This window comes from Myotis lucifugus, unplaced genomic scaffold, assembly GCF_000147115.1.
Source record: "Myotis lucifugus unplaced genomic scaffold, Myoluc2.0 scaffold_16, whole genome shotgun sequence".
Taxonomy (NCBI): Eukaryota; Metazoa; Chordata; class Mammalia; order Chiroptera; family Vespertilionidae; genus Myotis; species Myotis lucifugus.
The window spans coordinates 10,949,519-10,972,676 of NW_005871064.1; the positions used below are offsets into that span (position 1 = coordinate 10,949,519).

General features: G+C 40.4%; 1 protein-coding gene and 1 non-coding gene across 4 annotated transcripts; one reads left to right on the forward strand and one right to left on the reverse strand.

Annotated features, from left to right (window-relative positions):
• The first annotated feature begins 65 nt into the window (after window positions 1-65).
• Window positions 66-22,300, forward strand: SLC39A6 (solute carrier family 39 member 6). 3 transcript variants are annotated; one of them, XM_014452571.2, is made up of 11 exons: window positions 66-623; window positions 2,389-2,855; window positions 2,907-3,240; window positions 4,894-5,077; window positions 7,364-7,533; window positions 8,897-9,115; window positions 16,479-16,584; window positions 17,179-17,556; window positions 18,662-18,742; window positions 20,108-20,298; window positions 21,078-22,300. In XM_014452571.2, the coding sequence occupies exons 2-11, from the start codon at window positions 2,398-2,400 to the stop codon at window positions 21,228-21,230; spliced, it is 2,274 nt and encodes a 757-aa protein (XP_014308057.1). In that variant the 5' UTR covers window positions 66-623; window positions 2,389-2,397; the 3' UTR covers window positions 21,231-22,300. The 3 variants fall into 3 exon arrangements, with proteins under 3 accessions (XP_014308057.1, XP_023606642.1, XP_023606643.1); XM_023750874.1 differs by having other exon boundaries at window positions 2,389-3,240; XM_023750875.1 differs by lacking the exon at window positions 18,662-18,742 and having other exon boundaries at window positions 2,389-3,240.
• Window positions 5,563-5,699, reverse strand: LOC111825201. Its single transcript, XR_002828340.1, has one exon. It is a non-coding gene; the product is annotated as a small nucleolar RNA SNORA21 (small nucleolar RNA).
• Window positions 22,301-23,158: the final 858 nt, after the last annotated feature.

Genomic DNA, 23,158 nt, shown 5'->3' on the forward strand with positions numbered 1-23,158 from the left:
GGCCGGAGCGGTTCAGGACCTTCCAGAAAGACTGTGGCACTTGAGCCGCGGCTGCGTCAGGAGCGTCTCGCTGCCCCTCACGCCCGGACTTACAGCAGCAGCGGCGTTGGCCCAGGAGGGAGCCTTGGCCAGCGAGTCTCGGGCCTCAGTGGCGCAGAGGCGCGGAGGGCTTCGAAGAAAGACAGGGTCCCCAGTCGGTCTCGACGCTCACGGTCCGCTCGGCCGCGCCTTCGCGCCCTCCCGCCCCTACGTGCCCCGCGGCGCCGGCGAACAGGCGGCCACGCGGACTTGCTGGCGGGGACGGGGTTCTGAGCCGCACTGCGCATGTCCCGCAGTCAGGCCGGCAGAGGCGGTGTTCCCCGGCCGCGCGCCGCGCGCCGCGCTCATTAGTAATTGTCCTGCTCCCGGGAGGCGAGGGCGCGTGGGGCGCGGCTTCTTGTGGCTGTGCCGTGGTCCCCGCGACCGAGGGGCGTCCGGGCCGATGAGCTTGCCGCTTCCCCGTGCCCTGTAGAGGTTTCGAGACAGAGAGAGAAGGACGGGCCGGTTCCGAGCCCTCCGGACCGCTTGTGGGGAACTGAACCTGCACGCGGGGCCGGAACGTGGAACTGCGAGGCCGCGGAGAGGTGAGTCCCGCAGGTCCGGGCGGGGGCTGCAGAAAGGGGAGCCCCTCAGGCCGCGAGGGTCGGACTTCCCAGTGTAGGATGCCCAGATGGGCTTAGGAGTCCAACGGAGGACTTTCTGGGGAAACAGTATTATTAATCTCCTACTCGAAGGTAGGGACGGGTATTAACAATAAAAAACCCTTGGAAATAGTGATCTGCCCTCTTTCCCTTTTTCTCCACTGGCCTCTCTCCCGGCCCTTTCTTTATGCTTTTTTCCGACAACACTCGCGGACTTGCAGGGGAGAAGGTCCGCCCGCGGGTCCTCGGTCGCCTTCAGCATCCTCGCGGGAGAAAGGCGCGGAGTTGCCCCCGAGCGCTTCCGTCTGTGCTTGTCCCAACCCACCCCGCTCCTTGCCTGCGAATGATTTCTTAATGGTTCTCGTTTGCCTATTAAAACTTCAGGTCCGAAAGATTGTTCTTTCAGGAGCCTATCCCTATGGTCCTTAGGTACTTCCATTTTCACTGCTCCCGGCTTGATCAGCAGCTGTGCAACACCGCCGACATTGTTTGGGAACATGCGCTCCCATGTAACCGTTCATGTGGTTTCCCCAGTCACCCTGGACATGGGTACTGCCCGCTTTTCCTGGTGCAAGGAGAAGCAGCCGAAAGCGGTAGAGCTAGGTCGCCCCAGGCCCTTGCTCTCTCGCTCCAGAGTTTGGTGACGACTGACTGGGTCCTGAGATACCAGTCTATCCACATCTATGGACTTGTACCTTCCTCGGCTTAACTGAATTCTGCTTTTCAAGGCTCAACTCAATTCCTATCTCCAAACACCTTTGTCTGGATGAGTGATGATCTGTGATCAAATGAAGTTTAACTTAAGGAGCTTAATGATTATGCCGTCATCTAAAGCATGGGGTCAGTCTATATGTACTGACCTGGAACGATGTCATTTTTGAATAGGAAAAAAAAGATCCCATCTGTGTGGTTTAATTACACATCTACTTGAGGATGCATAGAACATATCCCGAGGCGTAATTGGGTGACTTTGAAGAGTGCTCTTGGGGAAAGAAGCCTTAAATTGATTTGTATATAGTTTAAGAAAAATTTTAACTGTGAATAATTCTGATATTGCTATATCTACTCCTTTTGATGTTAAAATAATGTTTTATGAAATGGCAATGGTAGAGGTAAGTTTTGTTTTAAATCATTGTTCTCAACACAGTGAGGAGCTGCCAATATGGTTGTGGCCACATGGATCTCTCCAGTGTCTGAGTTACTATTACTTGTATAGTGCTAATTACTGAATCTTAACACTTGGAGTGCGGGTGAATTTCCCGCCAAAATATAAGATGGCTCTGTCTTTTGGTTTTGTTCCATCCACCAAAAGGGTGGATTACAAACAAATATTTGGTAATACGCAGTTACAATTGGCCCGAGTTTACACGTTTCCCGCACTCCACCGCAAATCTATATGAACTGAGTTAAAGACGGCTCCCGCGGAGTACGCGCAATTCACGCGAGCCGACTTAACTCGTTTCCCGCACTCCAAGTGTATTAACACTCAACAGTTCTCCAGTTATTTCTCTTGTTTTGGTAATGCAAGGGTAGAGCCTAGGACACTTGTTTGTGTATTTTCACAGTACCTAACACTGCACTGTCCACACTAAATGAGGTTTTATAGACCTTGATTGTTTGAGTTAGACATCAGTGTTTAGCAGGAGATTTTTTTAATTCAAATTATTATAGAAGTGAAGACAAAATTTCTTTTCTCTGTCTTCTCTAGGAAGGTGCAATGGCGAGGAGTTTACCCTTAATCTTCATCCTGACCTTCACTCTGTCAGTCACAAATCTCCTTCATGAAGTAGAATCAGCAACTGCTCTCCCTCAGACCACGGAGAAAATTCCAAACTGGGAATCTGGCATTGATGTTGATTTGGCAGTTACCACCCAGCGACATCATCTACAGCAGCTTTTCCATCGCTATGGAGAAAATAATTCTTTGTCAGTTGAAGGGTTCAGAAAGTTACTTCAGAATATAGGCATAGATAAGATTAAAAGAGTTCATTTACACCATGACCATGAGCATCACTCTGACCATGAGCATCACTCCGACCATGAGCATCACTCCGACCATGAGCATCACTCTGACCATGAGCATCACTCCGACCATGAGCATCACTCTCACCGTAATCATGCTGCTTCCGGTAAAAATAATCGGAAAGCTCTTTGCCCAGACCTTGACTCTGATAGTTCCAGTAAAGACACTAGAAAAGCTCTTTGCCCAGACCTTGACTCTGATAGTTCCAGTAAAGACACTAGAAACAACCAGGGGAAAGGATCTCGCCGATCAGAACATGCCAATAGTAGAAGGAATGTTTTAATCAAAGATGGTGTTGGTGCTAGTGAAGTGACCTCAACTGTATATAATGCTGTCTCTGAAGGAACTCATTTTCTGGAGACAATAGAAACTCCAAAACCTGGAAAGCTCCCTAAAGATGTGAGCAGTTCCACTCCACCCAGTATTACAGAAAAGAGCCGGATGAGCCGGCCCGCTAGGAGAAAAACAAATGAATCTGTGAGTGAGCCCAGAAAGGAGTTTATGTATTCCAGAAACACAAATGCAAATACTCAGGAGGTAAGATAAAGGCTGTTCTTATTTTAATCAATATGCCTGCTTGTCTATTCTGTCATTGCCATTCTATCTCTAGTTTTAAGGAGTTTAAAGTAAAAATAAAATGGTTAAGTTACTGAAAAGGGAATTTCTCAGCAAGGCACTTGGCCTAAAGTGTCCCTACCATGTTGTAATCATTTCTGATTTAAAAAAGAAAAAAAACTTGGAGGATAGTAAGAATAGTGCTGCCTTCAAAACTTTTTTTAAAAATATATTTTTATTGCTTTTAGAAAGGAAGGACGAGAGAGAGATAGAAATATCAATGATGAGAGAAAATCATTGATCGGCTGCCTTCTGCACACCCCACGCTGGGGGTTGAGCACAACGTGGGCATGTGCCCTGACTGGGAATTGAGCCGTGACCTCCTGGTTCATAGGTTGATGCTCAACCACTGAGCCATGCCAGCTGGGCTAAAACTTTTCTATATAGAATTTAAAATAAGTATAGAAAGCAGATATCAAAGTTATTTTTGGAAGGCAAGTATTATTAATAAAAAGTAGAAAATGGGAGGTGGAAAATGTAGGAGTTAGAATCCATGTTTTAGGGAAAGGTGTGGTTGAAGGGGTTGAAGAATTCAAGAACGTTAATACCTCCTTGCAGAGGGATTGTAATGATTTGTGAAGTCATTGGAACTGCTGCCAAGAATGACATACTGGACAAGTGAATGCCTGGGCAGTGAAGTTCTGATTTCATGTGTTTTTTCTAGATTAGACTTCAAGGCTGTACTCACTTTGCCTTGACTGAAAGATGTCAAGAACAAGGAGTTAGTTGATACATGTTAATAAGCAAAACTTAAGTACTTCATGCAAGCCATCATATGAGTGTTCTAATTCTGGGATACTACTACAAATGGTCATTCCCTTAGCGACACTGGTAATAAAGTTTGTTCTTTGTATTATTAACCAAGAATTGGTGGAGTTTAAAATAACTTTACAGACGATGAGAAACAGTTGCTACCACCAATTCTGGGGGAATAGAAGGAGCTTAGGTTACTCAGAAGATTCTCTTCAAACTAGTCATCTCATTAAATTGTTGAAACAGCTGCCTGCCAATATAGGTTTGCTTTTATTACCAACTTTACCCTGTGTGAGAGTAATGTACATACTTTAATAGTCTCTCGTAGAGCATTATTTTGCCAAGTGTGTAGTCAGAACTGAACTAAGTTTTGCAAGTATGGTCATTGTTGTAAGAATGACATGTTTTGGACTTGTTTAGGCCAAGTAGCGTTGGTACTAAAATAACATATGTGCCAATGTCTAATGACCCTCATCTCGAAATTAAAGCTCATTTCCTTAATAGGTTTATAAAGTGAGTTAACAGGCTTGTGAATGTTCATTTATCCTCAAGCTTATTTCACTTAAGGCTTTCTCCCTAGGCGACTGATGTAACTTTCTACCTAGAAGTAAGCAGAGAGGAGAGATAACACTATTATGACATAATATCTCCAGGTAGTTTGAGAAATTCCAAAGTACTTAAAACAAAAGTTGATTTTAATCAGTGTTAACCTAAAATTAAGAAGCAGCTTCAGTAAGGAAAGGGTATTGTGTCATCAAACAACTTTTTGGATTATCTAATGGGAATGCCTTTTGGTGCTTTTCACTGCTTTGTTTTCTTTAGTGTTTCAATGCGTCAAAGCTGCTCACATCACATGGCATGGGCATCCAGGTTCTGCTGAATGAAATGGAGTTCAACTATCTCTGCCCAGCCATCATCAATCAAATTGATGCTAGATCGTGTCTGATTCATACAACGAGTGAAAAGAAAGCTGAAATCCCTCCAAAGACCTATTCTTTACAAATAGGTAGAATTGAGTTTTTTTATGTAAAAATAATTTCCAGTAGATACATTTATGTTGTTAGTGTTCTTTATATTTACAAAAACCTATTCACTTTTAGCATAATTTCAAATATAACATCTCTTTTTAAATTTATCTTTATTATTGAAAGTATTACATATGCCCCCCCTTTTTTTTCTCATTGATCCCCTCCACCCTGCACCCGCCCCTCCCAGGCCTTCACCACACTATTGTCTGTGTCCATGAGCTATGCATATAAATTCCCGGGTTATCCTCTCCCCACCTACCCCACCACCCCTCCTTCCTTCTTAGATTCCTCAGTCTGTTCCATGCTTCTATGTCTCTGGATCTGTTTTGTTCATCAGTTTATTTTGTTCATTAGATTCCACATGAATGAGATCATTCTGCCTTGAATGAAAAAAGCAAGCATGTTAGCCTGACCCTAAAAAAAACTTAGATTGTAACTTGCCTTATCTTTTTTTATTTTAACAACTTGTCACACCACCGATTAAAGCAAAACAACACAACATGCTGCTGCTTCACCCAAAAGCGGTGTTTACTTTGCCCTTTCTCTTGAGGGCTCCGTGGGTCATTAGCAAAAGGCCCAAGGAGTGCTTTTAAAAAGAGGTACTTGCCTTATCTTTTAAAAAAAAATAGATAAATGAGTAAAACATAGGTTGTAACTTGCCTGAGGTCATGAAATGTCAAGGGCTATCTGGAATTGGGGCTTTTTATATTGTCACCCTGTTTGGGAAGAAGGGTCAGAGTTCATCTCTGCTGTTTAGGAGCCCAATTCTGGTTTGTTATTTATTTATTTTTTTAATATATCTTTTTATTGATTTCAGAGAGGAAGGGAAAGGGAGAGAAAGAGAAACATCAATGATGAGGGGGAATCATTGATTGGCTGCCTCCTGCACACCCCCTACTGGGGATTGAACCTGCAACCAAGGTATGTGCCCTTGACTGGAATCAAACCCAGGACCCTTTGATCCACAGGCTGACACTCTATCCACTGAGCCAAACCAGCCAGGGCTCTGGTCTGTTATTAATAAATCAAACCAGGATAAGCTGTGCTATAGTATAGAGCAGGGTTAGGGAACCTATTTTCTGCCAGGGCCATTTGGATATTTATAAATCATTTGCTGGCCATACAGAATTATCAACTTAAATATAAGCCTGCTAGTGGTACATCTACATAATGGAATACTATGCTGCTGTAAGAAAGAAGGAACTCTTACCTTTCGTAACAGCATGGATAGACATGGAGAGCGTTATGCTAAGCGAAATTAGCCAGTCGGAGAAAGATAAATATCACATGATCTCACTCATTTGTGGAATATAATGAACAACATAAACTGATAAACAAAAATAGATCCAGAGACAGAGAAGCATTAAACAGACCCTCAAACCTCAGAGGGAAGGCAGGGGATAAGAGAGCAACCAAAGGACATGTATGCATGCATATAAGCATAACCAATGGACACAGACACTATAGGGGGGTGAAGGCATGTGTGGAGGGTGGGAGTGGCCGGTGAGAGGTCAATGGGGGGAAAAGGAGACATATGTAATACTTTAATCAATAAAGAATGAAAAAAAAATTAGCCTGTTATATTTGCTCATTTAACTCACTCCTAGCCTTGGCAGGGCTAGACCAAATGATGTCACAGGCCTTATACAGCCTGCGGGCCAGATGTTCTAGAGACGGTCCTCATCTCTGGTGACCTTTAAAGTCTGACTGGACATTTCTCACCCATGGCCAGACCTTATAAGGCTCAGCTGTAAGTTCCTCACCCCTGGCCAGAATTTCAGTGCTCAAAAACTCACCCCTGGCCAGACCTTATAAGGCTCGGCTGTAAGTTCCTCACCCCTGGCTAGAATTTCAGTGCTCAAAAACTAGAATGAAGAAATAATTGCTTTGTTTACTGAGGAAATAATTCTCGGTTTCCTTTTTTTCTTTTTCCCTTTCTTTCTCTCTCTCCTTTAACATATTCCTCTTCTCTTTCATAATTTAGGTGTTACAGGAGTCTGAAAGCTCAGTTCCCAAATGAGCTAGAATTCATCTTTGTTTATCATTTCTTTCCCTTCTTTCACTACCAGCTGAAGGATTTTCCATTAGGTTATGCTCTTTACCTAGAGAGTTCATTCAAATTGTTCATTTGAGCCCATTCGTTGGTTATTGAGTTTGTATTTCTTTAAGACTGCCTACGTTATAAGTTACTTTATGCTACTCCAAAGTCTCTCTTTTAAAGTTTATCAATTGTATGTTTTTACCTTTGCTCTTTTGTTTGACAGCCTGGGTTGGTGGCTTTATAGCCATTTCCATCATCAGTTTCCTGTCTTTGCTGGGTGTTATTTTAGTGCCTCTCATGAATCGGGTGTTTTTTAAGTTTCTCCTGAGTTTCCTTGTGGCATTGGCTGTTGGGACATTGAGTGGTGATGCTTTTTTACATCTTCTTCCACATGTAAGTATGGTAATTTGTCCTATTAGTGTATTGTATTATTCAACATTGAAAATATACATACTTTTTTGTTTATTTGTACTAGAATTCTTTGTATTGGTATTTATAAAGGTAAGAAATTTGGTTTAGAGGAGTTGATTTTAAAATATATTTGGTAACCAAAAGCTGCATTTTGAGGCTTGATCTTTTTTTTATTATTATTGATTTGAGAGAGAGAGAGAGAGAGAGAGAGAGAGAGAGAGAGGAACATCGATGTAAGGGAAACATTGATTGGCTGTCTCCTGCACAAGCCCCAACCGGGGATCAAACCCACCACCTGGATATGTGCCCAGTCTGGGAATCGAACCCACAACCTTTTGGTGTATGTGATGATGCTCCAACCAACTGAGCCACACCAGCCAGAGCTGTGCTTGATCTTACTACATTGTGTGGTGTGTTTTTTTGCTTTTCTTTATAAAGACTAATTTAATTTTGGGGGGTCCAGTTAATAAAAGGAGACAGATTCTACTCAGATGCTAGTATTATGACAGTCTGCAACAGTGTGAATTGTCTGCTTACATGTTAGTGTAATTGCCACAAAAATAAAAAATGTGACTGTCTACCCAAGAAACTTGAGGGTTTTTCTTCAGAGTTGAGTCAAGGTGTGTATTTACAGATTTGTACTTGGTGACATGAGTGAATTCTTAAGTAAAGCAAGTTTGGTAAAGTGAGTTTACTTTTCCATTAAATATTTGGGGTAGGTGCGCAGGTAGAAAATATTTGGATCTAATTTTTTAAATTTCCCTTAGAGATTTGCAGGTATGTGTGAGGTGGTGGTGGGGGGGGTGGTATTCCTAGAGTTCTACATATCTCATCATGCTTTCTCCAGTAGTGAAAGGGAGCTGTTTTGCTGTGACAAACTCCCTGACCATCAAATGGCAGATGTTCAGGAATATCTGCTGCACAAAGTGACATGTACATGGGGTGTACCCTATAACCCCACCACCAAACCTAGTCTGTCCTCTGTGTATGTGCCACACCCAACTTCCTAACATGAAGTAACATAGTCTCTGCTGCATTCCTGCAGGCCACTGGCCAGAGCCCCTGGATCAGGTACTTGCCAGGGCTCATTACACAGATTGGGCTTCTTGTAAGCACACTGATGACAGTGGTGTGAGCTTTTCAGCGAGGAGTGGAAGCAGTAAACTCTACAGACCTATTAAGTCTGGCAGTTCCCTGTTATTTAATGTCCTAAATTTCCCTCATTCCAAAGTATCCTTTTTAATTGCCCAATTCTGAATTACTTCAAGTTTGACCTTATCTTAGCCAGTTTTTCAGACATGTGAAACTAGTGAATTTATAAAACACATGTTGTTTTTGCTTTTAGTCTCATGCAAGTCACCACCATAGTCACAGCCATGAAGAAACAGCAATGGAAATGAAGAGAGGGCCACTGTTCAGTTATCTGTCTTCTCAAAACATAGAAGAAAGTACCTATTTTGATTCCACATGGAAGGGTCTAACAGCTCTGGGAGGCTTGTATTTAATGTTTCTTGTTGAACATGTACTCACATTGATCAAGCAATTTAAAGATAAGAAGAAAAAGGTAAGAAAAAGTTTACTAAGTACTTACTATGCATCAAACATTTATTTAGAGTAGTATTCTAACTAGACTGTTAGCAGAGCTTGTCCTGGGTATATGATCTTTGTTTGAGAGGTGTTGAGCATTTTTGAGATACTTTTAGCTCTGAGAGACATTAATGGAGAGCAAGTCTGTATCTTTCTAATGCTGGAGTTGTCTATCTTCAGAATTACCTTCAAACTCATGAGAGGGTGAGAAAGGCAAGGATAAACATTTATATAAATGACCAAACAGGGCACAAGTGGATCCTTGAAGATCAGAAGATTCATGATTATGGCCCTGATGGTTTCATGGGTATATACTTTTCCCCAAACTCTCTGAGTAGTATACATCAAATATGTAAAGCTGTTTATATCTCAATCATACCCCAGTAAAGTGGTTTAAGAAAAACCATGGATATACCATCAATATTCATTGGTAATTATGATTATGTGATTAATTTCTAATTATTCACCCAGTAGCTAGTTATTCAGTTTTTTTTTTTGAAAGGATATGTGGCTTTCACAGATACGACCTTTGTAAATTTCCTCTAGAAAATAGTATGAAGCCAAACTACCAGGGTTCTTATTCCGGCATCTAGAAGGGTTCAGCAATCTGGAGAAGGGCTGTGTGTAACTTAATAAAGAGTCCAGAGATGAAACATAATTTTGAAAGGCATTTGAGGGTGAGAGGAGCCTAGCTAAAGAAACTAAGTTCTCTTTGTCTCAGGACCCCTTGCTATTTATTTAGTTTTTATTTTATTTTATTGGTTTTCTTTTTACAGAGAGGAAGGGAGAGGGATAGAGAATTAGAAACATCGATGAGAGAGAAGCATCGACCAGCTGCCTCCTGCACACCCCCTACTGGGGATGTGCCCGCAAGCAAGGTACATGCCCTTGACCGGAATCAAACCTGGGACCCCTCAGTCCCCAGGCCGACGCTCTATCCAGTGAGCCAAACCGGCCAGGGCATCCCTTGCTATTTATTAACACAATTTGTCCTAAGGCAAGGTCAAGATATATACTTCAAAGGGTAGGGTTAGGTACAAAAATCCATTGTCAGATTGGAAGAATTTGCCTACGGCTGTTCAGGTGTTTGGCCAGTAGGAGGCAATAACATGTAGATTAAGATGCCCTGAGCTGTCTGGCAGCAAGCAATCATCCTTTTCAGGTTTGGGGAAATGTCCTCAGCCATTCCCAACAGGTGACAACATATGTGACTCAGCCCTTGTTGAGTCCCCAAGTTCCATCAACCTTTTGATGAAACTCTTGCAATTATGACATGCTGGAGTTGGCTTCCGGCACCAAACAGTAGACTCTTTATTTCTGGTAAAAATAACTTTGAGTTGCCTGTGGTTATTTGCCTCTTATCTGATGTGACCAGGCCAGTCACTCTAAAGACTAACCTAGTGGCGACTTTTTATTTTTTTCCAGTGGGGACTCTTAAAAATTACATGTACATATCTTGGACATTTTAATTTAACTTAGAACATTTGTATACTCCTGATGTTGACCAAGATTATCTTTGAGTTAGATTCTGTGTGATGATTTTTTTTTTTTTCTACAGCCATGATGCTTCATCTACAATCTTCAGTTTTGGTTTGTCTAAAGTTGAGCCAGAGGTTACATACTTGTAAGGATAGTTTGAGTGTAGAACTTAGATTTCAGAAATTTTAAAAATTGTAGACAGTAGTCACTTTACATAATTTGATAGCCCTTTTTTTAAAGCAACTTGTCTTTGACTTTCAAATGCATTCAACTTAAGTTTTCATAGAAGTAACTATTCTCACCATCATCACATAGTTTGAGCAATAGGTAATTAAATTGTATAGTTACAATAACAGCTATAACTCATAAGGACATTTGAAAACTAGCAGAGTTATTCTCACTGAACATAGAGCTCACTGTGGGAAAAAGTGCTTGTATGAAAGGAAAGCAGCCTTCTACTTAGTCCTGGGAATATTTCCCTTTACGGAGTTTACATTCACAAAAATCTCAAATTGCAAATCTTTTTTTTTTCCCTTTGTTGTGCTTTGGTTTTGTTTGCTTTTATACTTTTTTGCGGGGGGGGGGGGGGTGTTTTTTCAAAGTGCAAATCTTGGATCTTCTCTTTGCTGGACCTAAATTTAGAGGAAAGAAGTGAAATAAGAATAACTTATTCATTATTTTTTTATTTTTATCCTCACCCAAGGATATTTTTTCCATTGATTTTTTTTTTTTTTTTTAGAGGGGGGGGGAGGAGAAAAAGAGAAAGAGAAACATCATTCTGAGAGAGACACATCAGTTGGTTGCCTCCCACACATGCCCCAACCGGGCTGGGCCGGGGATCAAGCCTGCAACCGAGGTGCGTGCCTTGCCCGTGAATCGAACCTCGACCCTGTGATCTGCAGGCCAGTGCTCTAACCACTGAGAAAAACTGGCCAGGGCATTTTATTCATTCTTAATTCAGGAAATTATCATCTGTGTTCCCATTGGTCTTGGACTGGTTTGAGGCAATATCCTATTTCTTTATGTTCTCTGGAATTAATCTTTCTGAAAAACATTTCTTTAATTTATTTTTAGAATAGTATCAAAATAAAACATGCTCGTTAGAAAACTTTTGGAAAATTTTTGAGAAAAATCCTAGAGGCCCGGTGCACAAAGTTACATGCACTGGGGCGGTGGGATCCCTCAGCCCAGCCTGCACCCTCTCATAGTCTGGGACCTCTAAGGGGATCTCCGACTGCCAGCTTAGGCCAGCTCCCTAAGCAGGCAGTCAGACATAACTCTCACAGTCTGGGACCCCTCGCTCCTTACCACCTTCCTGCAGCAGAGGCAGGAGAGGCTCCCGCCACCACCGTTGCGCTCGCCAGTGTGAGCCCAGCTTCTGGCTGAGCAGCGCTCCCCCTGTAAAAGCATACTTACCACCAGGGGGCAGCTCCTGCATTGAGCATCTGTCCCCTGGTGGTCAGTGCACATCATACAACCAGCCATCTGGTCGATTTGCATATTAGGGTTTTATTACATAGGATTTTCCTGTAGTGCACCACTCTAATACAACCATTATTACATTTTTGTGTGATCTTCCCAGGCTTTTTGACACTTTTTTTTTTTCTTAGTTAAAGTTAACATTAGTATTATTTTATATTAGTATTATTTTATGTTAGTTTCATGTGTACAGCATAGTGGTTAGATAATTATATAATTTACAAAAGTGATCCCCGATAATTCTCAAACCACCTGGCACCATACACAGTTATTACAATATTATTAACTACATTCCCTGTGCTGTACTTTATGTCCTCATGACATTTTGTAACTGCCAATTTGTACTTCTTACTTCCTTCACCTTTTCCACCCAGTCCCCCAAACCCACCTGGAATTTTTCTTAACTTAAAAAAATAAAAGGTGCCCTAAGCCAGTTTGGCTCAGTGGACAGAGTATAGGCCTGCAGACTGAAGGGTCCTGGGTTCAATTCCCGTCAAGAGCACATGCGCAGCTTGTGGGCTCAATCCCCAGTAGGGGGCGTGCAAGAGGCACCCAATCAATGATTCTCTCTCATCATTGATATTTCTATCTCTCTTTCCCTCTCCCTTCCTCTCTGAAATCAATAAAAATATATTTAAAAAGTAAAAAAAATAAAAGGTCATTTTTAGTTTTGGGGGGGAATAGGATTGGGGGTTTGTTGGTTGGTTTTACCTTTTTTCTGTTTCAAATTCCATAATGTATTGAACATAATTTTTTTAATATATTTTTTATTGATTTCAGAGAGGAAGAGAGAGGGAGAGAGAGAAAAATCAATGATGAGAGAGAATCATCAATAGGCTGCTTCTGAAACGCCCCCTGACCAGGAATTGAGCTGTGACCTCCTGGTCAACACTCAGCCACACCAGCCAGGCTGAGCATTATAATTTCAATTTAGTTTTTAAATTTTAGTTAAAGATAACTTTTGTTTAATCTGACACTTTAACATGATAGATTCTCTGTGATTTAATACAGAATAGTATTTTTCAAACTCTAGCTTGTAACCTATTAGTGAGTGTGAAATCTATCTTGTATCCATGTTTTTAAATACAACAATAGCCTGGCTGGCGTGGCTCAGTGGTTGAGCATCAACCTATGAGCCAGAAAGTTGTGGTTCTTTGGTCAAGGCACATCCCCAGAGAGGGGCATGCAGGAGGGAGCTGATCAATGATTCTCTCTCATCATTGATGTTTCTGTCTCTACCTTCTTCTCTGAAATCAATAAAAATATGCTTTAAAAAAATACTACAGTATAGTGTATATATATATATATTACTATGTATATATTACTGTGGATTGTAGTCAAAGTTTGATAATCCCTATTCTAAACTAAAATAGCTTCTACTAGAATATAAGCTCTTAAGAGCCAGGACCTCTTTGTCTTGTTCACTGCTACATCTCCAATTCCTAGAATAGTGACTGGCATGTAAGAGATTATTAAAAAAAAAATAGTTGTTGAATGTATAAGAAACATTAAACAGCAAGTAAACATAATTTCTAGATGGGAGTTTTGCCAACATTGTCCTCTTTCTTTTTAGATTGAGTGTCTCTTTTCAAGGACATCCAGATCTTATTTAATCTCATTTGGTTCTTTAAAAAGAAAAAAAAGCTATTCATTACATGGTATTTAGAGCTCTTTAGACCCATAGCAGAACATTTTACCTAGGATTTTCCTTAAGATGTCCATCCTGCACCCCTTTATATCATAGTTTTAGGTTACTTGCCATCTATGACAATCTGAAATCTCTATTAAAATTAAGTTTACATTTCATACTTGATATACTAGTAGTTAGACAGTTAAAACAGTTCAACATCAAACTTTCTGCCAGTAAAGGTTATTGCTCATGCTGGAAATCTGAGAATCATCAATGACATCTCCCTCTTCATGTTCAACCTAGTTATATTAAATATATCTAGAATTTTTCCATTTCTCTCCATCTTCCTTGCTATTCTAGTCCATGCCATCCTTATCTCCCTCCTGGGTGACAATAGTTGCCTCCTAATGGACATGTTGACATTATTTTGTCTTCTAATCCAGGCAGAGTGATTTGTTTAAATGAAAATCTAATGAGGTTGGACTCCACTACTTAAAATCCCTCCATTAGTGATTTCTCATTGCTTGTAGGACAAAGCCACAACTCTTACAGTATAACCAGTTTGCATTGTCTGGTCTCAGCTGCCCAGCCTTATCTCTAGCCACCCTGTCTCTAACCTACTAGGCCCCAACCACCTTGTCCTTGTTTCTGTTAAAGATGGGCTGGCTTCTTCCTGGCCCTCCTACATGCTATTCTCCCTGCCTGGAATACTGTCTCTCTCACCCTTCCCCAGCAAACCCCTGCTCATCTTTAGGTCTTGGTACAAATATCACTTTCTGGAGGAAGCCTGTCCTGAGATGTGGTATTGTCTTGTTATACACTCTGAGAGCACTCTGTGTTTTTTCTTTGTAAATGCAATCAAAGAATTGTGTAATCATTATCTGTGTAAAGCCTCCGCCTTCCCTGTAGGTGATAAGCTCTGTGAGAACAGAGACCCTTTGTTTCTTATTTTACGTGTATTGCCAGCGCTTAGCAAGGGAACATTATAGGCCCTTAATACTTAAGGAATAAAGGAATTCATTAAGATCTGTAAGTTCTCAAGAGAGAGTCATTGCCCAACAAGAAATGAAGCATCAAGTGAAGTTATTTAAAATACCCTGAATTGTTCATGTTCACAGATATTTAAATACTTCCTCTGTTTGAGGTATTGTGTTAAGGGTAGGTATAAAGATTTGTGTGTGTGCTTGCCTTTAAAAATTCTTACAACCTGTTGACGTAAGAACATACAAAACTGTGAACATTTTTATGAGTTTATCAGAATTTATTTGAGCCAAACAGGACATGCCTGGGAGCAGGATCTCATCAGACTAAGAACAATGCTTCCCAGAATGAGAGCTCGCAATTTCTTTTATGCATTTGGAATTAAGGAGGGAAGTAAGGAAGATTACTTGAAGTGAAAGAGCAAGGCCAGGAAATATCTGTGATTCAATACAGGATGGTTGACAAGATTATGTGCTCTCCTGAGGTGGTTCTGGTTCCATTCCTAAAGGGAATGAAAAAGAGGCATTTCAAAGGTGTTTTAGCAGATGTACAAAAACAATGAACAGGGCTTACTTAAGGCAAAGGTAACAGTTCACGAGGGAAGTTATAGACCATAACCTTCCCAGTTAGAAATTTATGATCAGATCAATTATCCTGTGAGGTTACTTTCAGTCACTGCACTTGTCAGATTTATTATAGAGCCTCTTTTTCATCCACAAACGTAAGAATGTACAGATATCTTATACACTGTCAGAACTAGAATGAAATCTTAGGTATAATAGTGATTGTTTAAGTCATATTCAAAGGTACTACAAATAAATGTAATTTTTGTGTGACATTTTTAGTATTTTGAATATTATCTTCTATATAAGTTAGTACCATTGTTTAAACCAGCAGTCTCCAACTGGTGGTCCGTGAGGTCCGAAAGGTTGGCGACCGCTGGTTAGACAGTGACCTTTTGCTTGGGCTCAGAGATAGGAACAGTATCTCAAGCATAGTGGTTAAAACCCTAATTATAAATTCAAGGCTGAGATTTGTTTGGTGTTATATTATATGAAAAGTATTTTAGTTATAATAATAAATACATAGCAGTGTCACAGTATAGTTTTAGGATGTAAAAAGTATGGGAAGTACGGATTTTCAGCATACAAAAGAGAGATGGAGAAAACCTAGCATTGGTTAGCAGATTACTAAATGCCTGAAGAAAATGCTCTCTAGCTGGTTCTAAATTGATAACCTGAGGCAGAGCTCAATTTTAATGTGTATGTGAGTCACGGGGATCTAGTTAAAATCCCCATCTGATTCATTAGGTCTGAGATTGTGCATGGGGATGCTGTGCTGCTTACGTAAGACCACACTTAGAGTAGAAGACCTCGGGGACATTCATAAAGATGAGTGTGATTCTTCTACATTTCATATTACTGAGGCACTGATTCTTCACCTTTTGAACAGTTACTGTGCCTGGGACACATTGCTGGGTGCTGTGCAAGTTAAATGCAGGCCTTGTCCTTTTAGGTGGCCTTTATTCCAATGAAGGTTTGTTACTCTGCAGGTTTTTTCTGTATCTTTTGTTTAAGTGTCTATTTAAAGTTGTACGCATAAGCAAACCAGCTATTTTAAAGTATTTCTTTCCGCCCTGGCTGGTTTGGCTCAGTGGATAGAGCGTTGGCCTGCGGACCGCTGGGTCCCTGGGTTCGATTCTGGTCAAGGGCACATGCCTGGGTCACTGGCTCGATCCCCATTAAAGTATTTCTTTCCCTTGCTATGTTAGAATCAGAAAAAAACTGAAAATGATGATGACGAGGAGATTAAGAAGCGGTTGTCCAAGTATGAATCTCAACTTTCAACAAATGAGGAGAAAGTAGACGCAGATGATCGTAAGTCCTTATGAATCTGAGGGTTGGAGAGAACTCATTGCTCTTTTTGGACTATATGGAAGGGATGGAACCATGTCCCTCTTTTTTTTTTGACTCATACATTTTTTAATTGCCAGTGAGTAAGTTGTTTATAAGGAGGCAGAAGAAATTAAGGGAGGATCTGAGGAGTAGTTATTGAAGGTTAATGTTTAAAATCTATTCTTAATATGTGAGACCATTTAATTTTTAAAATTCATTAAAACCTATTAATGTTTTTTTCATCAATAATACTCGAGTGGTCTTAGCTGGTTTTGGCTCAGTGGATAGAGTGTTGGCCTGCAACTGAACGGTCCCAGGTTTGATTCCGGTCAAGAGCACATGCCCGGGTTGCATGTTCGATCCCTAGTAGGAGGCGTGCAGGAGGCAGCCGATCAATGATTCTCTCCCTCTCCCTTCCTCTCTGAAAGCAATAAAAAATATGTTAAAAAAAATAATACTAATACTCTAATGTTTAGACCTTCAGGTATATGGGAGAGAGTTGCTCCATTTTAAGATCTTTTTTACTTTAATTGTCAGTGGAAATGTTTGAAATGTGTCCTTTTTGTTTATACCCAGGGCCTGAAAGCTATTTACGAGCAGACTCACAGGAGCCCTCCCACTTTGATTCTCAGCAGCCAGCAATCTTAGAAGAAGAAGAGGTCATGATAGCCCATGCACATCCACAGGAAGTCTATAATGAATATGTACCCAAAGGGTGCAAGAATAAATGCCACTCGCATTTCCATGATACACTGGGCCAGTCAGATGATCTCATTCACCACCATCATGACTACCATCATATTCTTCATCACCACCACCACCAAAACCACCACCCCCACAGTCACAGTCAGCGCTACTCTCGGGAGGAGCTGAAAGATGCTGGCATTGCCACACTGGCATGGATGGTGATAATGGGCGATGGCCTGCACAATTTCAGCGATGGCTTAGCAATTGGTACACATCTACATATTTGCCTCTTATTGGTTGATTATCAAAATGTTGTTTCTTCTTTGGCTACTTTGACAGTGAAATAATAAAGTGAAAAGAGCGGTGCTTTCTCCATTTACCTATATTGTAACTACCAAAAGTTGTTTTAATTTGCAAGGTCTTAAGATCAGGTTCCAGTGTGTTTGGAGCATGTGTGAGTTTTGTCCCCTATTCATTTAAGTTCTCTTATCTGCAATATAAACAGTATTTATTAAAGTAAAAGAATCTGTTCTATCAGCTTTTCTTTCATGCTATAAAGGATTCTATATCTGATAAGTTCAGTTACCAATCTCTATCCAAAGAACTATAGAGTTTTTGCTATTAAATTGTTATACCACAAATAGGAGATTATAGAATACGTACTTACAAATTTTAGTAACTTAGTTCTAAAAGGAACCATGGAAATAGCTATAAATTAGGCAGCTGAGGCCTGGCAAGGTGAACCACTTGCCCAAAGAGATAGTGCTGTTTGAGATGAGCCCAGGCCTTGGCTCCCTGGGAGCCTGGTGCTCTCCCCCCTCTATGTATTATGCACAGCCTAAGCAACAGAGAATACTCAAATACTAAGTCATGGTTTATACATGACCAGTTGTATAATATGTTAGCTTTTAAAAGGAGGAGAGCTATTTGTCTTAGACTCTTTTTATGAGACAGTGAAAGAATGAATGTAAATAAGTCTGATTATGTAGTGAATTCCTCTGAGGCCAGTAAAACAATTTGTACTCTTGACTGATGAGTTTTTTCTAAACCTTTTAAATCAGTTTATTTTATATTTTTAAATAAGTGTTTGATGCGGTAGCAATTACTTCTCAGATTTTTATAATGCATAGTGGAACTGTCCCCTTTTAATCATACCAGCATGTGCTCCACTGGAAATTTAAACTTAATTGAATGTAATCTGGGGTTACTTACAAAGATACAGAGTGCAGTTGGGAAAGTTCTGTTTATTCACAACCAGAATCCGTTTTATTTCTTTTACCTCATTTTGTATGCTGGTAAGATTTTTTTTTTTTTTTAGAAACACACCCATAAAATAATGTAGTCAGTCTTTTTCTGGTTGATTTTTACACAGGTGCTGCTTTCACTGAGGGTTTATCGAGTGGTTTAAGTACTTCTGTTGCTGTGTTTTGTCACGAGTTGCCTCATGAATTAGGTAAGAGAACCATATAAATGGTATTTTCCAGATGGCTCAATTGTCTGAGTGTCATTAGCTTTTGCTTCCTCATAACTTTTATGCCTTCTCTTAAGTCTGCTAACCTAGCTAGCTTTCTTTTCTTAATGAATGTAAGTTTGTTTCCAGCCAGAATTCTGACCCTATAAGTACAATTACACAATTGCTTATGTGGGGTTGCCAAAGAGGTACCTGGGCCTCCTTTCACGTTCTCTTCCCCTACTATTTTCTTATGCCAGCATACTGACACCTCAGTGGTCATTTCTTCATACACACAGTATGAATTAGACCACGGGAATCAAATGAGTCATCTTCCCTTAACAGAGAGAATCTCTTTGGAACTGAAGAAAAACCCCTTCCCAAAGTTATTCTGGATCCGTCATGTCCTTGTTTTTTCCCTATAAACACATATTTGCATACACCGTGACACTATTTTCACTCTATTCCTTGGCATGTGTTCTGCCACTCAGAAGGCCTCCCACTTGCCTGCTCAGTGCTTATAATCAACATCTGGTTTATGTTCTGTTCTGGATCCTTCATGCTCCATGAAGCCTTAAGTATTCCTGTCTTAATGTATCTCATTTTCTCCTTGTGTAACTAGAACATTAGACTCTTTAGCTCTTAATTATAAATTGCCTTTATCATTTGCTGATCATTTCATGTGTGTTCTCCATGGTCCTCCAGTTTATGGCCAATTATAAGCTCCTTAAAGACAGTGTAAGAGCATAGTAATAGTAGGTTTGTATCACTCATTAACAAAGGGAGCATTCAGAAAAACTTTGGATAAAAAAAATCTTAGTGTATAGAGGTGTTAGAGTGATTTACACTGTTGTTTTCCTCTTAAAAATTAGATAATTTCTAAAAAAATTTAGGTAATTTCTTAAATCTGTGAAGTCTTTTGGGTATGTGTTGTTGTTTTTGTTTGGTTTGTTTGTTGTTTTGGTTAATCCTCACCCAAGGGTATTTTTTTCGATTGATTTTTAGAGAGAGTAGAAGCGGGGGGGTGGGGGGGGGCGGATGGACGGACGGAGAGAGAGAAACAGATGTGAGAGACACACCAATTGGTTGCCTCCTGCACGTGCCCGACCAGGGCCGGGGATCCAACCTGCAACCCAGGTTTGTGCCCTTGACTGGGAATCGAACCAGAGATCCTCCAGTCCAGCAGTCACCAAACGGTGGTCCACGGACCACTGGTGGCCTGTGAGGTCCGGAAGGTTGGCAACCGCTGCTCCAGTCCATGGGCCAACGCTCTAACCACTATTAAGAACTTTCCAGGGCAAAGACTTAGGTATGTGTTTTTAAAATGATTTTTCAATTACTTAATCCCCTTTTTTGTTTTCGTTAAAGGTGACTTTGCTGTTTTACTAAAGGCTGGCATGACTGTTAAGCAGGCTGTTCTTTATAATGCTTTGTCAGCCATGCTGGCATATCTTGGAATGGCAACAGGAATTTTCATTGGTCATTATGCTGAAAATGTTTCTATGTGGATATTTGCACTTACTGCTGGCTTATTCATGTATGTTGCTCTGGTTGATATGGTAAGTTTTTACGATGTCAAATTATAGTATTGACTAGCAATAAAATAGAGAAACTTAAGGGAAACCTTATTTTTAAAAAGGCTTTAGATTTGAATGCAGTAGTGATAAGTCATCCTATACTCAACAAGGTAGAATATAAAATATAGTTCCTTTAGAGTTTATCTTTCTGAATTGTTGATCACAAGCACATTCTTATCCTGCTTAATGTGTCTGAGGGTACAGAGAAATATCTACCCCATTTTGATTTAAATGTTTTTATTGATTTGAGAGAGAGGAAAGGAGAGGGAGAGAGAAACATTGATGAGAGAGAATCATTGATCCTGCACGTCCCCTACTGGAGCTCTAGCCCGCAGCCTGGGCATGTGCTCTGACCAGGAATTAAACCCAGAACCTCCTGGTGCATGGGACAACGCTCAGCCAACCAAGCCACATGGGCCAGGGCACTAAAATTTTATTTTATATAGTGTAAGGTTTTCATATATCTGAACTCAGATAAGCCATAGGTTATATTCTGTTCAGATACAGGCATGAAGCAGGAGCAAATGGGACCAATATAAATTTGACTTGCTAAGCAGATGGTAAATAATCATTGTTAATTAAACTGCTAGGAAATGCTATGTGACATTAGCGAGAATCAGTATGTATGTGGTCTTGTTTTAAGGAATTGACTCCGTATATCCAGCTACATATAGTACAAATAAACTATCCTGCAAAGGCTTATAAAAACTAATCTGTAGTTTTGAAAACTTAAAGTTGCTCTTTTTTTTTTTTTCTTTAAGGTACCTGAGATGCTGCACAATGATGCTAGTGACCATGGATGTAGCCGCTGGGGATATTTCCTTTTACAGAATGCTGGGATGCTTTTGGGATTTGGAATAATGTTGCTTATTTCCATATTTGAACATAAAATTGTGTTCCGTATAAATTTCTAATTAGGGTATAAATGGTAGAGTAGCTTAAAAAAATGCTGTCTGTAGTTTGAATAGGTCATAGGGAGATGAGAGTAGTTACTGTGATATTCAGCATTTAAAGTAAGTGGATTTTGTGATTTTTGTATGGAATATTGCCATTTGTTATGCTTATGAGGTCAGTTATGGTGGTAACCTAAAGGTACATTTTAATATTTAAGTTATTCTATTTGGGGAATATAATCTATATATGCAATTTACCGGTTTTACCAGTCTATTGTATAAACAAGAGATTTGGCATGAATGTTCTGCATATTTCAAGAAAAATGTCTTTCGTGTTTTTTTCTAGAACTAATTTAACAGTAATTCCCATGCTGGATTTTAGGACTCCATAGAACTGCTCATGTTCAGGAGTAAGAATACTCACGAAGCCTAAGATGCCAAGAAAGCTTGTACTGAATTTAAGTTAAGAAATAAGGAGGGGCAAAAAATATGTGAGGATTAAGAAGGCATAAATTTATTTTTTAAAAAATCACACAAGTGTTTGTAAAATAGAAGGAAAATTTAGATTTAAATTAAAAAGGCAATATTAGTATAGAGCACATGTGTAAACATTTTTGTCAGAGTATTAATGTTCCCATAAAACCATAGTAAGCACTTTTTACTAATTTAGTTGTTCATTTAACTTTATAATGGAAACATCTAAATATAATTAATTCAAACACTATACCACTTGACCAAGAAATTTAAATTTTAAAATATTTGTGTGGAGATATACTAGATGAGTGTGAGCAAGTTTCTGTATTGACAGAAGATTTAGACATCACCAAGTTATGTATTGCCCAAAGCTATAATTGGATAGTTACCTGGTTTACCAAATGTCAGCGTATTAGGACTTTGAGAAAAGGATGTTAAAACCATACTGAGTTTATTTTGACTTCTGGATTCAGGAAGTACTTTGGTATCTTTCAGTGCTTCAGTGTTTTCATTATGACATGTTTATATACAGTATAGTACTTTAGACATCCTAGGGCTGTCTGTGGAATTCTTTAGATGTTGCTTTTCTACAAAATAAAATCCCCATGTCATCTTGATATTAAATGTCTGATACTTCTTTTAACCATCTTGAGCATTTTAAAATATACTAGAGGCCCGGTGCACGAATTCGTGCATGGGTGGGGCCCCTCTGGGTGGCATGCAGGGATCAGGCCGAAACCTGCAGTCCAATGCCGCCTTCAGTTCACACCTGCCGCCCCCACTCATCCCAGCCCCACTGTGCCTGCCGCCCAGTCAGTCCCGATCAGGAGAGGCTTGTGCTGCCTCAGCAGCACTCGCCAGCCATGAGCCCTGCATCTGGCGCCCTCCCAAGGGGAGTGGCCTGTGGGATTGGGCTGAAACCGACTCTCCGACATCCCCCGAGGGGTCCCAGATTGCAAGAGGGTGCAGGCCAGGCTGAGGGACCCCATTGGTGCATGATCGGGCCAGGGAGGGTCCGCGCAAGGGCTCCAGGGCATGTCTGGCCCATCTCACTCAGTCCCGATCAGCCAGACCCCAGCAGCAAGCTAACCTACTGGTCGGAGCATCTGCCCCCTGGTAGTCAGTACACATCATAGCAAGTGGTTGAATAGCCTTAGCATATCATTAGCATATTATGCTTTGAGTGGTTGCTCTGCTGTTGGGTCTATTTGCATATTTCCCTTTTATTATATAGGATGGTTCAGTAATTTTAAGTATATTTACATTTTTGTACAATGGATCTCCAGAATCTTTTCACCTTGCAGAACTGAAACAATATATCCATTAAACAACACATGTCCTCCTCCCACAGCCCCTAGTAGCCACCATTCTACTTTCCATTTCTGTGAATTTGAGATACTAGGTTTTCTTCAAAGGACACCTCAAAAAATAATCAGTCCACAGTTTGTTCCACGTTATCCCCCTTTTTTCTTTTT